The sequence below is a fragment of the Cupressus sempervirens genome, chromosome 8 (genome assembly GCF_028749045.1).
Source record: "Cupressus sempervirens isolate cs-2001-9-10 chromosome 8, ASM2874904v1, whole genome shotgun sequence".
NCBI lineage: Eukaryota > Viridiplantae > Streptophyta > Pinopsida > Cupressales > Cupressaceae > Cupressus > Cupressus sempervirens.
In genome coordinates, this window is record NC_143125.1 from 385395239 (window position 1) to 385412799 (window position 17561).

General features: G+C 35.4%; 1 protein-coding gene across 1 annotated transcript in view; it reads right to left on the minus strand.

Annotated features, from left to right (window-relative positions):
- LOC149542911 (putative magnesium transporter NIPA6) overlaps positions 1–14848 on the minus strand; it is a 39658-nt gene extending 24810 nt beyond the window's left edge. Inside the window, exons 1-7 of the mRNA XM_089797828.1 lie at positions 14712–14848; positions 13757–14612; positions 13578–13634; positions 13249–13339; positions 12996–13156; positions 12720–12847; positions 12428–12565 (exon numbers count right to left, since the gene is read on the minus strand). Of these exons, the coding sequence (XP_089653954.1) occupies positions 12428–12565; positions 12720–12847; positions 12996–13156; positions 13249–13339; positions 13578–13634; positions 13757–13943 (762 nt within the window). The 5' untranslated portion in view covers positions 13944–14612; positions 14712–14848. The remainder of the gene's footprint in view (positions 1–12427; positions 12566–12719; positions 12848–12995; positions 13157–13248; positions 13340–13577; positions 13635–13756; positions 14613–14711) is intronic.
- Positions 14849–17561: the final 2713 nt, after the last annotated feature.

The following is a 17561-nucleotide window of genomic DNA, read 5'->3' on the forward strand; positions in this document are numbered from 1 at the left end:
AGGATGTTGTATGTTGAACCCTTGGGATATAAAATAACAGAAGCAGAAATAGAAGGATATGTGCAAGTTATCCTTGAAGCAGATGAAGATGAAGAGTTTGACAGATAAGGAACATATGAGGAGCAAATATAATCAGCTAGTCAAACACAAGTGGAGAAATCTGCCAAGAAGGTAGAAGCAGTCATGAAGAAATCATTGGAGCAAGCTGGAATGACAACTGAGAAAGCGAGCGTAGTGAGGCAAACCATCACTAGAATGAAGCAAATTGGTCAACAAGGGATGATGTACATTCCACCTTTGGCATCAGCTGGACCTACTAAAGTAGTGACAGTAGCCGCAAATCTACTGTGGCACCTATTGCTCCTTATGCAGCAGTTTCACAATAGTAGGCACCCATCAACCTACCATTCCACTAACAAAGGAGTTAGAGGAGAAAGAGACAAAAGTGGTTGAGGTAAAGAGAAAGTCAATCAAACTAGCAAAGGTAAAACAAGAGTCACCTGATTTACCAAGGAAAAAGAGAATGAAGGCTATGGCTACAGGACCTGGCAAGAGACAGAAGGAAATCATGCCAAGTCTGTCAAGCAAGAAGATGCGAGATCAAATAAAGCCTTAGAAGGAACCAAAGAGTGCGTAAACAGGAAGGCCTGGAAGCCCAAAATAGAAAAGGTAAACAATGCAATCATAAATTATGGGAATTTTGTGCAATTGAACAAGTTTTATCATTTGTATACTGGTATTGATCGGCTACAATTAGAGAATGTTGTCATAAGACACATCATTTTGTCCAATAAGAAATTTGAGGATGTGAAGGATGATATTCCTAAAGACCTCTATGAGAGGCTGATAAATAGAAGAAAAAGTGTTGTTGAAGAAGATAAAAATATCAGACAAAATCAACTCGGCAAACTATGCCAAATTGACAGTGATGCACACATGGCTAGCTTATTGAAAAGTCTAGAACCATATCTGAGGAACAAGAGGAGAGTCATACTGATAATGGAAGGGAATTATAAGGAAGTTAATGAGGAAACCAAAAAGGCAATTGTGTAGATGATGGGAGATCTAAAAGCAGCAATAGCAGCATCCCAGATCACAATTGGAATTGACACCATGCAAATTGGTGCCACCATGGTTACATTTAACATTGCAGAAGATCCTTTTAAGGATCTTGGGCCAAACATTGTTGGCAATATAACTAGATACTCTAATTCTGATGAGGAAGAAGATGCAGAAGAAAAGAGAAGAAAGAAAGAGGAAGAGGAGAATAAGAGAAAAGAGGAAGTAAGAAGAAAAGAGAGAGAAGAAAAGAGTAGAAGATGAAAAGATCAAGAAAGAAGAAGAAGATAGGAAGAAAAGACAAGAAGAAAAAGAAAAGAAAAGAAAAGGAAGGAGGAAGAAGAGAAGAAAAGAAAAATAGAAGAGGAGAAAAGTAAAGCAGAAAAGGAGGAAGAAAAGAAAAAGAAAGAGGAAGAAGAGAAGAAGAGGAAAGAGAAAGAAGAAAACAAAAGGAAGGAAGATGAGAAGAAGAAGAAAAAGGAAGAAGAAAAGAAGAAGGAAGAAGAAGAGAAAAAGTTGAAAGAAGCAAACGAACAAAAGAAGAAAGAGGATGAGGAAAAGAAAAGGGAAGAAGAAGAACAAAGGAAGAAGAAAGAAGACGAGGATAAGAAGGCAAGTGCACCTAGCACATCTCTCACCCTTGCAGCACTAACGGATTCAGATGATGATGATCAGACAGAGTTGATTTCATCTCTCAAAAAGATAATCAGCAAAAACAAACAAGTGAAGAGCTTATAGAAAATTCTTATGGATGTAACTGAAAAGTTACAAAGCATGCTAACAGTAAGGTCATCAGATCTTAATCTAGAGGATAGAGCTAAGGTAGTGATTCAAGCATTTGATGCTGAATTCACCAGCTTATTAGAGGTAGCAGCAGCTTAGGAGCAAGCGAAGTATGATGCTCAGATGTTTTATATTGTATGTCAAAACATTAGGAATGACTTGGGAGCTCTTCATGATGTGAGCTTAAAGGCAAGGCATTATATGCCAAATGCGCCATGTCCTTCAATTTCACCAAGGACATTGATGAGGAGCTAAGGAAAAAGCGAGATGAAGTCAAGGCAGTGTCGAATCAGCTCAGCCAACCTGGTGTTAAAATTGAAGAGATTGAAAGAATGGTCAGCAAGACTTGTGATGAAATAAGTCTATTAGAAGTCAGCAAAGAAAGGATTACTAAAAGGTTCTCACTTCTAAGAGCACCTATCAGTGAAAGGAAGCACAATCGAGCAGCAAGTAGAAGAATGTCTAGCAGCAAAGACATCCTTTGATAAGTTCATCTACTCAGACTTGAATGCAGTTGAGATTGCATCTTATGGGTTATGCGCTCTACTCAGCATATAAAAGGGAGTGAAAGACACATGGGAGAAGAACCTGAAGAGTCTGACAGTAAGTTTTGCAGACCATATCTCTCATTTAACAACCTAGAGAAGAGGTAATGAACCAAAATTTTGACATGTAAATAAGTTTTGACACCTTTTTCATTGATATCAAAGGGGGAAAAGAATACAAAAAAATTGTATACAGTAATCGTAATTGTATAGAGTAATGGCATGTAAAGGGAAGCAAAAGTTATATACTAAGGGGGAGCACTGTTACTTAGTATTGTATTAGGAGATATAAGGAAAGATGGTTATAAGTGTATGATCCACAAATTTTGAATTTGAAATTTTGTGAAGTTTTTAAGGCCAATTTTGATGAAAGTTTTTGAACAACATTTTGGGACTTAACCAGATTCCCAAACATTGCGATCAATGCCAAAGGGGGAGATTAGTGGCAATATGGCTAAGTAGGAGAAGTTGGAGGTGTCATTTATGGCAAGATATATCTCAGGATGAAAAGGCATAATGTATAGTTAAACTTCTCACAGACAGATACAAAAAATTGTCTAATTGATGGATAGTTTAACTAGCAACATGGTAACAGTTTTATTAAGTAGAGATGACAGCATACTATTTGGCACGTGCACAATTAAGGACAGGTAGTATGAAGTGTAGTGATGATGTGGCTAAGTACACAGTACGGTATGAACAGTATGGCATCAAATATATTAGTTTTATTAGTAAAGGCAGTGAACATAGCACATCAAAAATTTGGTATTTACGGGTTAAGGAATTATTTTGTGATAAAATAATTACTTAACTAATTAGGGACAACATCCTAGATTTTAACCCTATGTTAGCAAGAGTTATTTTTGTATTATGCCAAGTGTGTGAATGCTTGAAGGCCAATAGGGCAAGTTTTGTAAAATGCAAAGGTATAAGTAAAAGATTGAATTATGCGAAGTTATACAGATATGCGAAGTATTATGCAAAGTATATGATGTGAAATCTGGTGTATGATCAGAAGATTGTGAAGTACAGCAGACTACAATAAAGAGGTTTTTGTATCTATCTCTTGTTGCATAAAAGAACTACATTGTATAATTGCATGTTTGGGTAGTGGGCTCTTCTTGCATACATTTGTATTTGTATTACCAACTCCTAACAGAGTTGAAGCAACTCCTAATAGGGTTGAGGCTTTTATCAGGGCCTAGTCCTCTAACAAGGACCGAGAAACTATATGTAATTCATAGACTCCTAACAAGGTCAATATCTTTAATAGGATTCTTTTGTTTAGTGGATCATCTTCTGGGTGCCATACCCACCGGGGTTTTCCCTTGGCCAAGGTTTCCCTAATTAACAAAATATGGTGTTATGAGTTCTCTCTGTGTATGGATTTATTTACTGTTCAGCATTTTTGGTTTACTTTCATATGCATGTTATAAAGTAATTAACAATATTCAGTTGTGGGCAAAAGTTTGTAGAATATTGATTCACCCTCCCCACCCCATTCCGCCCTCTCTCAGTATTATCTATTTCTAACATAGGGTTCTCTGCTGACAACAATTTAAATGTGGGAAAATTGAGGTAGGAGGCTTTCAGCCAGTTAAGCTCAAACATCAAGAAGTCGTGTGTAGTAAAAGGTGATAACATAACCAAAACTAGGACTGTTGCGTTGAAGGTTTAGGTGAATGTAGATGTAACATGTCAACGATTTAAGACTTGCAGTCTGACCAAGATAAACTTGTATAGGGCACTCTACATCAGGTAAATATTCAGCCAATGAAGGGTATTGAATACTTGCAAAGGGAGCACCGTTAACTTAAACCAATCAGAGCTGTGCAATAGAATTTGGATGTCAAAGGTTTAAATAAAAGCCAAAGTCCTCTTACGGATGACAACTCATGTAAAAACTTTAGCAATATAAATTCATAAAAAGAAATGCTTTTAAGACCCTCGAGATTGAGTGATGTTGGGGCAGTGAAGATGTCACCATCATTAAATGGTTTGCCTAATCAAGTTATTGCAATGGAATGAATTTTTCATAATGCAACAATTAATTTTGCCTTCAAACTGGGAATTAAACTAATTTTGAATCCTTGAAAATTCTTTCTTTGAATTTTGTTCTTGGTAGTTTGGTTTGAGCCATTTAGAATGAGGGGGAAAACAAAGATTTTAGTAGGCATTGGGCAAACTTATCACCCCAACAAAAAGTTCTTGCAAGGCATTATCCTCATCATTGAAGTTACTAGGCAAACTGTGTCTTTGGAATATATGAGAGAATTGATCCTGAGAGATCACATGTCTCAATTTAAAAGCCCGTGGAGATGCGACCTGTATTGTGACAGTAAATAACTCAACCATTCTTTTATTAAATGTTTTCATTCTTATGAGATATGCACTATGGCTATCAAGTCATTTGCAATGGATTGGATCTTGTTAATTATCTGGTAGCTGCAGCAGAAATCATTCTTACCTGCATTTTGATCTTTTCAGTTTTCTCTGAGTTTTTCTGCTATGCTGGACTGTGGTCATCACTACTTGGTTCAATCATGTGTATGGGATGGTTATCTACATTTCTTGTTTCTTTGCTTTGCATCATCGCGAGCTGTTTCTCGTTTCAGCGGAGACCCTATCCTGACTTTGTATGCTGTCGTATTCATTCTCTGTATGCACATCATTGGAGTCGGGTATCATTCTTATGGTTCCCGTCAGCTGTTGCAATGTATATTGCCTTAGTTGTTCTGCAGTTGTATAGTCTCCTTTGCAACTGTTCTGCTCAACATTCATGAAGACTATATACAAGTGTCATTAAGCATTTAGCTCGGCTGAATATGATGTGCATAATTATATGGGTTCCTTTTCATGTTCGAATGGATGTGACATCACTGGAAGATCCCTATCATATTCTGCTTGTAACTGCCGTTGATTCTTTAATGCTAATGATGATGTCTCTTCAGCTTCTGGCCCTTAATCATTTTCCAGTGCACAGTCTTGTATGTGGGATGACTTAGGGCATATACAATTTGATCAGGAGATTGCGAGAGAACTTCATCATATTTTGTGACTGCGAAGAACATATGATATATCAGTTGGATAGACTATTGGTTCTTTTATAGAGGAGCGGGTGTTGATCATTTTTTCTTTAGTAATGACAGAGACCTTAGTGTGTATGATGTTCTGCCAGTCAGTTTTAAACTTGCCTTCAAATCTGGAGTTTTGAATCTTGCTACCAATAAAAACACAAAACTAATTAGTGGCAGAAAAAAATTAAGGGAATGCAAGAGTTGAAAAATAAAAAACCTCATTGAAGCCTTAAATCTGAGGTATCATTTTAGGAATATAAGCTTTTCTCATTGTTACAGAGAAGAGAACAAAAGTATTGACTAACTTGCCATCTTAGCAGTTTCAATCAGGGTAATTGTTAACTGGGGCGATCAAAGATAAGTTTACAGAAAGATCTTGAAAAAATATACATTATGATCAGGATGGATGTAACAACTAACAGAAAAATACGATTACACTCCACAGAGAAGGTGTCTAAAGTGTTTAATAGAAATGGGATGGATATGGATCTTTCAAAAAACATTTAGTACTGGAAAGTTACTTCTCTCCATCTATCCTTGCCTTTTTCCTATCTTTTATTTTCTATTATCTTTGTCTTCACCCTTCACCTTCTTTTATTCCATCATTCCCTAGCTTTGTCCTCTTTACTGGTAGAAAACTTCAAATTTGTCTCTAATCTTGTAGTTTGCATTCTCCCATGTCTGCCCTTTCTATCTCCCTTCACTTGTTTCCCTTTTTACAAATGACTGCACATGCTTTTGTCATTCTCGTCTCTTCTCTCATTGGTCTTCTTCACTAGTGGTTACAGTTGCTTATTGCCCTGTCCATGTTCTCTTACAAATGGAAGCCTTAAATTGTTCTGCTCTATTTTCCCTTATATGCATCCTTTTTGCTTCTTAATCTTTGTGGACCAGTTCTTTAAGCTCTTCTTCTTTATCAGCAGCTTATCATAAATTGCAACCCTTTAAATGTTTCCTTGTATGTGTTCCATTTTGCTTCTTTCTCTTCATATGGACCAGTTCCTTTGGCCCTCCTATAAAACTTGTTCCACTCTCTCTTTTTCCTTGTATGCCCCCATTTTTGCTTCTTTCCCTTTGATATGGACTAGTTCTTTAGCCTTTCTTCTAATTCAGCAACTTATAATGTTTAAGTAGACCCTTACAAATTTCAATAGTCCAAATGCAATTCGGATCCCTGACTTGCTTGAGTAGAGATGCACAAACAACCAACCTATTCAAATGACCACAAAATGTAGTCATAGCACTGAGGGGAGCAATTGGAGTCATAGTGATCCAGGAATTGAGCTAAAAGTCCCCTCATTTGTTAATGTCCTTCCCTTCTATAGTTCTATAAATGTTCAGCACCTATCAAAGAGGAAGTTCAAACACCTTTTCCTGCTAGGAGAAATGCCAACCCTACTCAATACAGAAAACCTTTAAAGCACTCAAGCAAGTTTAATAATCAAATATTCATTGATAATTCCCATCAAGTTGACAATCATCGGAGTAGTTTCACTCCTCCCAGTCAACCATCATCAGAAAGTAATACTTCTGTTAGGCATGCTTCTCATATCTAAATTGGAGGTGTGGGAGATCAGGTTGCTGCCGATGATATTTATGGGATTAAAAATACCTCTTATCCATCAACTTTTAAAAGAAGCTTCGCAAATGATCTTATTGGTGACTATTCTCACCAGGCCAATTCCTCTCTCATGTACCACAACTCACCAGCCCTGGTCATGAGAATAATTTGTCCACATTTCCATTGACTTTATCAATAGATTTTGAACTTGTCAAAGCAGTAAAAAACAATCCAAGAAAAATAATAAAATACAGTGAGTACGAATAATAATTTCTACCATGTGATCATAAGTTTACCCGGTGGTCAAGAACTTAATGGTGGCAACTTTTCAATTCCTAGGAGCGAATGATTATCTAATTCAAAAAGTTATGGATATAGCACAATCTGATTTGGAAGATCAATTTGTTGATTTTCCCTTAAAAGTAATAATTGTCTTAGTCATTGCATATCTTCTTTTGTACTAATGATGTGTTGTGGCTAGGATCCTTCTGACCTTGGTTTTTACTTGTTTGGAATTGCTATTTTTATTTGTGGATCTCAGTCTGGCTATGTTGACATGAATATATTTATCATTGTTAAAATTAATACATAATACTAAGTATTAGTTATCCATTTGATGCTATCTTTTTTCCTATATGACACATGTAGCCATAGTTCACAGACTTAGACTCGTAAAAGTACTCAGCAAGCTTGAAACTTTTGGCTCAGCAAAAACCCAATAAATACTCAGCGAAAACTTGGCAACTTAGAAAGTATTAATAAGTAAAATTTCTTTGAAAAAAAATTGTTTTTGCTAAGTTCAATTAGAAAATGGATTATATTATAAATTGACATCTCAAAAGAGAAAATGCATGGTTCTATAGCAAAAAAGTGTGAAAATGTACTTCAACCAGCATTTTACCCAAGTAGGCATTTTTACCCATGTTCTTGTGTCTACAAACACTTGCAAGTTAAACTTGTAAGAATTCACAAACCAAAAACATAGAGAGTACAAACTTTGCTTGTAATGTCTATGAATTTGATTCTGTACTTGGAGCTCTCTATGTAAGAAGCTGCTATTAGTAATTTTACCATTCCTTCTAATCATTGTTTACAGACTCAAATTCAGTGAGTACTTAGAAAACCATAAATTTTTTAGTCGGCAAAAACTTTGCAACTTGAAAAAACACTCAATTTTTTGAGAAAACATGCATGACTTGTTCAAATATAGCTACAAATATATCAAATGAACTTGGCTGGGGTTTGGGGGCAGAAACAATAACAGGGTTGGGGGGTGGCACTCCTTGTGAAGGTCTGGAGGTGGTGCCCTCAAAGCTGTGATAGAGGACAGGATCAAGAGGCATCTTTACCACCAAGCGCAAATGAAGACCATCATAGCACACATTATTTCACATTTTTTAAGAAGGCAAAAAAACAATGCTTTAAAACAAAAAATATGTTTTCAGAGTGTTCAGTTTAGCTGAACACGCTTTTCAAAGGCAAAAAATTGTGTCATTACAGAATTATTCCCAAAACTTAAAAGCATTTTTGGTGCAGTGTCATTACACTGTCAAACTTGCCAAGTTTTTTATAAGTCCTGAGCCAAACCTTAATGGGTTCTTTTAAAAAACCTGAGATGGAGATTATGTAAGTTGTCAAACTGTGATCCTAATAATGAACCATTGTATGTTGCCCTAAACATTGATCCAAAATCGTCTACACGAGATTTCAAGAAAGCCTTCTCTAAATAAAAATATATAAACTAAAACATAATAAGCGATGTGTACATATACAAGATGTTAAAATACACATGAATCTCAATTATATGAATGTTCCGTAGGCATGTGTTGAAGGACTTATTTGCACAACAATAGTTAACATGTACTAAATGATATATATGTATCTATATGATATTACAATAAAAAGTGAATATCAATTACATGAACATTGCATGGGCATGTGTTGAAGGACCTATTTTACGACAATAGTTAATTAATATTAATAAATTCAATATGCAAATCCATTAGAGACGGCCTCAAGTGCCTTCTATCAAATTCAAATGTCCAAAGCTAATCTGATTCAAGCAAGCTTGGAGGCATGCACCATTACTGCAATAAGTTTGTTGAATGCATGGCTATTAATGGACATGAATAAGCTTTCAATATTGCAATCAAGCATGAAATTGTAAAGACAAACATTCATCACAAAGCTTTGTATCCTGCACAAAATCAATTCCCTCCTCCAAGAATAAGAGGATAAACCAAATACTTGAGAATATTTGCTTCATTAACCGCAAATTTGATTTAGTCTCCTTTAATCATTTTCAAAGATAATACCACCATAATGAATATGCCATTTTCTTAAGCAACTTAGACTTCTTTTAGTAAGTATGATCAGAGATGATACTCTTTTCACTAATATCAATATCAATCCAGTAGCATTCCATGCTACCCTTGCTTCCTTGGAATAAGTTTCTTAGATTTTTTACTGAGTAACCCTCTAACAGTAATTCCTTACTCTCTTCCTTACTTTTGTTTATGTAATTGATAATTTATGAGGTATGGAGATGATTTAAAATTTTCATTCAAAAGTTAATACATTCATTATGAGTTTTTATTAATGGTCCTAGAATTAGTATTCTATAAATTTCATTTTTAAATAATAGACATTGTTCTTTTTTCCAGTAAAGTAAGTGTTCTCTATTTACAGCAAACTAACCCAAAGCAACCATAATTGTCCAGCAACAACACTAATTAATGCAAATATTTCTTCTCAGGCACTGTTGAAATGTATATCAGGTAATCCCACTATAATCATTCCTATTTTCTATTTTTCTGTTGTGATCATATCTTCATTCTTGAGATGAACTGACATCCACATGTTTTCAAACTCCCTTATAGAACTTCTCCTTACATGCTTGACCCAATAGTACTTTGATGTGAAATATGTAATAAATCATTGAATGTGTGTTTTAAATTTTAGCACTTGTTGACAGAAGGATATCTATCAATCCCCATGCTTAGCCATCAGGAAAGGGGATGGTGAGTTTTCAAGCCTAAATATAGCATTCATATGGTGCTCCAGCAAAAACCAATTTCAGGTGCAAGACATTTGGCAAATCATGAATCTAGAATAGGTACTTGCTAATAATCTGTGTTGAATCATGATTTGACCTTAATTATGGAAAGGAATAGGGAAAGAAATAAGGGTATGAGAGAAGGCTTAGGACTCACTGAATATTTTAACTGAGCACTCTCATGAAATGTTCTTTGATAAATCATGAGATAAAAAAATGAGACAAATGTCAATGAATTAACATGTAGCTCAGTAAAGCATGTTAAAAACACAAATAAAAGCTCAAGTTAGAATAGTATGGCCACATTACTGATCTTAGGGAGAACTTAGTGTTACTGGTATCCGATGGATCATACAGCATCAAGCTACTGTTCATAACCTTCTTCCATCATAAGCACAGTAGATAAGTTTCTTCCATATGTTACCCAGCCAGACAATGTCAATGAATTAACATGTAGCTCGGTAAAGCATGTTAAAAACACAAATAAAAGCTCAAGTTAGAATAGTATGGCCACATTACTGATCTTAGGGAGAACTTAGTGTTACTGGTATCCGATGGATCATATAGCATCAAGCTACTGTTCATAACCTTCTTCCATCATAAGCACAGTAGATAAGTTTCTTCCATATGTTACCTAGCCTAGTGCATACATAAGCTAGGTAACCATACTTATCAAGAAATTTAATATAGATTTATGGTTGTGTATATTAACTTCAGACAAACATAAGAAGCAAAACATGTGATAGTAAAATTCCTCATAAAATCCTAGGCATGCATCATCTAATATCCTTAGATGCTAAAATCACAACACCTCAAACGCTAGGCAAAAAATGATGATAACGCTTTGGTCATATAACATATGTTAAGTAACTTGAAACAAGAACCATTCAAAGTTTTCTATCGCTTGACAAAGGAATTCCAACAAGTACAAACCTGGTTAGAGCTTTAATTCTGCGTAAATTATATATCTGATTAAAAACAAGAATTGTAAAGAAAGAAAGTAATGAAATTCAAATTGATCAAATCATTTAATAAATTGGAATATTCAACTTGTTAATACAAGGCTCCAGAAAAAGAGTCAATGGAGCCTGTAACACTTAGCATGGATTTCCTCTGCTTCGATGCCAAATCCTATAGTACCTATTCCTGAGACTTCACCCTGTCTTTTCAATGACCAAATTCATTCCATTCAGATGTAAGGGAACCCTGGTGCACATTATTAAAATATTCACTCATTTAGCCTCACCATTGAAAGAAAGTTCCCTCACAAACATTTCATTCTTCTATGGCCATCTTCTCTCGCTAGAAAATGGATCACTTGATCCCCAAGAGGAAAACTATTTGAATGCAAATTCTTGTATTGTGCTTTCATTATCTCATTACTCAAGGTCGCCGGAATACATGCATTCTAAAAAAGAACATTTTAACATCTACTCTGTTTCAAACATACTATATCTTTGCCAAATTAAATTAATAACAAACAAAATCAACAACCTACCAGATTCATCTATAAAACTTGATGAAATGAGCAAAACAACAATTACCATTGTGATATTGCTATCAGGATTTGACTGTGTAGTTTTTTAGTCAAACTCATTGACCCATATGTCATGAGTACTGATTCACACATGAATCCATCTCTCATGAGAATAAATGGAACACTTAACACTCATTGGATCTAGGTGATGCTCACAGAGTTGAAGCACCAGGACTTCCCAGGAGGTCACCCAACCCTGTAATACTCCAGCTCGAGCGCACTTAACTACGGAGTTTCCTCCATGGTTAAACCCACTCTGCTTGCAACCCCATTTGCAAAACCTTCACCAAGTGTTGTGCGTCATGAACCAATCATTAGAAAGCCCCTTAAGCTCATCAATTGATAAGTAGGAGGTATTTTCCACAGTAAGTCAAACTGTGATATTGCTATCAGGATTTAACTGTGTAGTTTTTGAGTCAAACTTATTGACCCATATATCATGAGTAGTGATTCAGACATGAATGCATCTCTCATAAGAATAGATGGAACACTTAACACTCATTGGATCTAGAGGTGATGCTCACAAAAGTGAAGCACCAGGACTTCCCGTGAGGTCACCCATCCCAGTACTACTCCAACTCGAGCGCGCTTAACTACTAAGTTTCCTCCATGGTTAAACCATGACTATTTTTCACAAAAATTTATATTAAATAATGACTTCCTTATATTTTCCTCTACTCGACAGAATAAAAAAAGGGTATTTTAGGGGAGCAGATATCCAGAAGCATGTCTTACTATTGAGCGTGTGAAATATGTTAAGAACAAGTTCAGTTCTTAGCCATGACAAATGATAAAAGAATAATAACTGACCTTGTTTAAATAATTGAGTTGCATTATCACACATGTAATTGCAACCATTGTAAAGAACCATGTTGCAGGGTAAACTAGCTGGCTTGTTCCCTCAATTGTGAGTTTTATGGCAATTCCCATGGCCTTTATACTCATGACCTGCAGAAGGGCATCAAAGAGCATTTAGGCTGCAAAAACAAAATCAAAAAGAATCAATTAACTCTTTTACTTTGCTGCATTTGCCTTCCCTTTCTTAACACTACAATTCTTGAAAAGGTTAATGAATTTGATGAGAGTAAAAGCATATTTGTACCGTTATAGAGCCCATTAAGGAACAAATGCCTGTATACACCAGTACATTTGTGTGTCCGCATCGTGGAACAAAATGCAATGTTAAAACCAGAACTATAGCTATCACAGCTACCGTATAGCACAAAAATGCTGGGAGATAAAAGAAAGGATAAGATCAAGTCAGATAATTCAAACGGAAGTGGCACCTTTCTCCTCATAGCCAAGTAATCTAAGCATAAGAAAGCTAGCATATATAAGGAGGATAGCTCTAAATAAGAAACTGAGAGCAGGCAAGTACCAGGTTGAGTTGCAAGATTCCAAATTTCTGTGACCGAATCAATAGAACGCTCCTGGGGTGCATGAATTACAATTATTGTAGAACCAACCATGCACATAAGACAGCCTAGCATTCCCATCTTATGCAGTGTCTCTTTCAACATAAAGTGTGCCAACACAGAACTGTGTAAAACATTGCTATCATTAGCATTTATCAAGATCAGAATTTTCTCTGTAGTGTCATCAAATTCACAAGAATGAATGTCATTACTTACCTGACAATGATACTCAAAGCACCTAAAGGAGTGACAAGAACAGCTGGGGCAAATACGTAAGCTACAAAGTTCGCACACTCTCCCACAATCACTGTTACCAGGTTATCAGTGCAACACCTTAAAATAAATATTACGATGGCAAGTAACACAGCACGATACATAAGCTCATTTATTAAGTGAACTACATTGAACTTCATCCACGTTTTGTAGTTGGCCCTACAGACAGTATGAATGAAACGATCTAGTGGAACATTAGGTGTGAAACGGGGTCCAAATTAGAAGCAAATATAACATGGCACACACAGGGCATAAATACATATGAAACTTACTAGTAATCATTCCTGTCCACCACAGAGGTTCTAGCAAATACGTATAGCCACCTAAACCTGCAAGAAGAAAGAGAGCATCTTTAAAGTGGAGCAAAACTGGAGCTTCGGGCAATGTGATCTATAAAAAATACCAATATCTTGATGCATTATCATTCTAATCAATGGCTAACAATCTATACCTGCTCGAGCTCCTGATGCGCCAGCACGTTTGAGGCCTTTTTTCTTGATTATAAAGCTTGCCCCTATAAAGGCACTGGATACAATTGCTAGCAGACACCCGCTGAGATTGTCTGTAGATAAACCCGTCCCAATTGTTATTAGTCTTTGCAAAACGAATTCCATATTGGCGACAATTGACAATAGCATCTCAATTCAATTTCTTCCCTGCATTAATAAGAGCAAGAAACCATAATGCATCCCAACAAGGTGTCAACCGCGAATTCAGTTTAGAACGGAGCAAGTCCCCACCAATCTGATCTCTATTGAACATAAGAACTGCTGTAGAGTAGCCACAACATCAAATCGAACTCATCACACTCACGCATCCTTCAAAATCCCGCCTTTATAAGTCAAACATAATTCTGGAGGACGCAAAATCTATGAGAGACTTGATTAGCCCCGGCGAATTCTAAATTCCAACCTAGATAACTGTGGATTCCTCGGCAACCCTTTTCACATTCCAGGAAAACAAGTATTCAATTGGGCATCCCAGAAATCTAATCGTCATGCACTTGGCTAGAACCCAACGCTTACGCGCATCCGCTACAGTCATTGTGGATCATGTAGCCCTAAACTATTAGCAACGCACACCCGATTTGGTCAAATATCCAATCATGTAAGGGGAAGATTCATTCACAAGATTTTGGAATGCGTGTACACCGTTCGGCGCAATATTTGGGCAGGAAATTTCGCCGGTTCAGACATTTCGAAATTTTACCCCGGAACATACCTCGCAACGCATTGCAGGATGATCGAATTATGTAGCAATGGAAGCAAGCAAGCAGAATTCCAACGCTAGATAAAGGGACATCTAACCTGCGTACGGAGGTAATATGACTTAATTAATGAGATTCAATCATTTCTGAACGTGTTGTGGATTTGTGTTTAGCTGGAATCTGAGGGCTCGGTACTTACCATCCAATCTTTCCTTCGTTCACCTGCCATTCAGAACTCTAGGCATTTTACTATTAGGCCCGTTTGGTTGGGAAAATGAATTTCTCTCATAACCAGGTTATTTTATAATCAGGTTTTCGAAAATTTGGTTATGCGTTTTAGAAAGATAGTTGGACTGTTTGGTTGACACGGAAGATGAATATACAAATCCATATTCTGCATTTAGTTGATAATTTAAAAATTGTAATTGGAACGGAATATTTTTTTTCTTGTATTTGGTTGTTCATTTTCGAATTGAAATTGAAATTTGATGTAAAAAAATTTAATCTTATTTTATTAGTGAAACACAAAGATTATAATGAGTAAAGTATTAATATTTATGATTCAATTTATTTATAATTAGACTACGTTATTATTATTTTTAATTCTTGAGTATTCACGGTTTTATTTTGTTAGTCAAGAATAAATGAAATGATTATTATTTTTTATTTTAAGTCTATTTATTAGCAAAGAAAAATAAAAAATAATCATACTTGCAATCATTTGTACAAAGTTATTTTTTGTCCCATAGTTGGAAATTGTGATCATATATATTATATATTTTGAAAAATTATATAAAACAAATTTATCGTCGAATTGAATTTGTTGTCGAGTTCATTCGAACTCGAACTCGAACTTGAACCTTGTGACTTAGCCGCTAAATATGTGTGTTTGTGTCCTCCCTCTGTCCCTCTCTCAACCTAGCCCACTCTTCTCTCCCCCCTCTATGTATATATCTCTCGAGGACATCTTTCTACAGATGCAGGAACACACAAGCTCCTCTCTCTCTCTCTCTCTCTCTCTCTCTCTCTCTCTCTCTCTCTCTCCGTCCCTCCCTCCCCCCTTCCTATCCCACACTCTCTGCCCCTCTATGTATCTCTCCCTTTCAATAAATTTATTAAGTTAGTTAATTATTCAACAAAATATGCAACTAAAATTTTACGTGAAATATTATATAAGAAAAAATATAGCATTTTACATTCACACACATTAAACATCTAATGATAACTTTAACAAGAAAAATGATGCTTTGTCAATAATTGTTCTTAAAAAATGTAGAATTTTGGCTACATAGATTTTACATGCAATTTTTTTTTAAAAATCATGAAAATCATTAATCATATAAATCATATTTTAACATCATGAAATTCTGATAATGAATTTCACATAATTACTACAATATGAAAACTTGCTAACTAGATCACATATCCATGAACAATATGAAAACTTGCTAACTTGATAGAAGATAGAAAAATAATATCCATGAACTGATAAGAAAGAACAATATCCATGATCTGAATGGTGGTGTGAAAACACACCGTTAAATACGAAAACACTAGGAAATCCACGATGTATGCCCTTATGCCTCACATTCGACGGCAACCCTCTCATGCTGCTCAATCTTCCCATTACTGTTTGTATTGTTAGATGGGCAATCCTGCATATATGAACTAAACATGCTTGAAAAATTAAAACCTGATTATTTTTTAATGGAATACACCAAGGAGTGGCATCAAAAGTATTGATTGTTTACAAACACAGTAAACAATCATCAGATAGCTCATTTTTTATCAGCATGTGTGGTCTTGCAATATCAGCAAATCAGGAGCGATAAAAAAAAACAAAAGAAAGACACTTTATCAATACTGTTGACAATCTTGTCAAGAAGCACGTACATAGGAAACCAAATTGTGGAAAAAAAAAACAAGAAATTTAAAAAATATCCAAGCAAATTAGGAATATACATATAACATGGGACAAAATCATGAACTGTACAATCATCTACCAGAAATCCTCAATACTTTTGATAATCTTGTCAGCGAGAAAATACATAGGAAATCAAATAGGGACAAAAAGACGAGAAATAAAAACATATGCAAGCAAATTAGGATTATAGATATAACATAGGACAAAATCATGAACAATACAATCATCTAGCAAATCACATTTCTATATGCTCTCAAGTTCTACAATTGAGCATTCATCATTTGCCACTCCTCGTGTATTCCACGTATGTATGGTTCAAATATAACTCTAATTAACAATGCAATGAACAACTATACCAAACGTTTACGAGATCATAAACTACGTGTTGTGAAAGATCAATGCAATACCATTAAACAAAGCCAACTAACCATCTGGAATTACTTCACATGCCAATTGTGTGAATGCCAATGAAATGAACAACTAAACTATGTATTGACCAATGCCAATCATGTCAATGAAATGGATGACTAAACTATGCATAGATCAAGTATGTATACATGTGTACATACATGTGTGTACATACATACGCACATACATACATATGTACGTACATACATACATACATACATACATACGTACATACATGTGTGTACATACATATGCACATACATACGTACGTTCATACATGTGTACATAGATATGCACATACATACATACATACGCACGTACATACATACATGCTTAGCAAAATAGTAAAAATGTGCTCAGTAATGAGTTCCAATATAGTGTTGTGAGAGATCAATGCAATACCATTAAATAAAGCCAACTAACCATCTGGAATTACTTCACATGCCAATCGTGTGAATGCCAATGAAATGAACAACTAAACTGCGTATTGACCAATGCCAATCATGCCAATGAAATCGATGACTAAACTATGCATAGATCAAGTATGTATACATATGTACATACATCTCTGTACATACATACGCACATACATACATACTTACTTAGCAAAATAGTAAAAATGTGCTCAATAATGAGTTCCAGTATAGTGTTGTGAGAAATCAATGCAATTCATAGATCAAGTATGTATACATACGTACATACATGTGTGTACATACA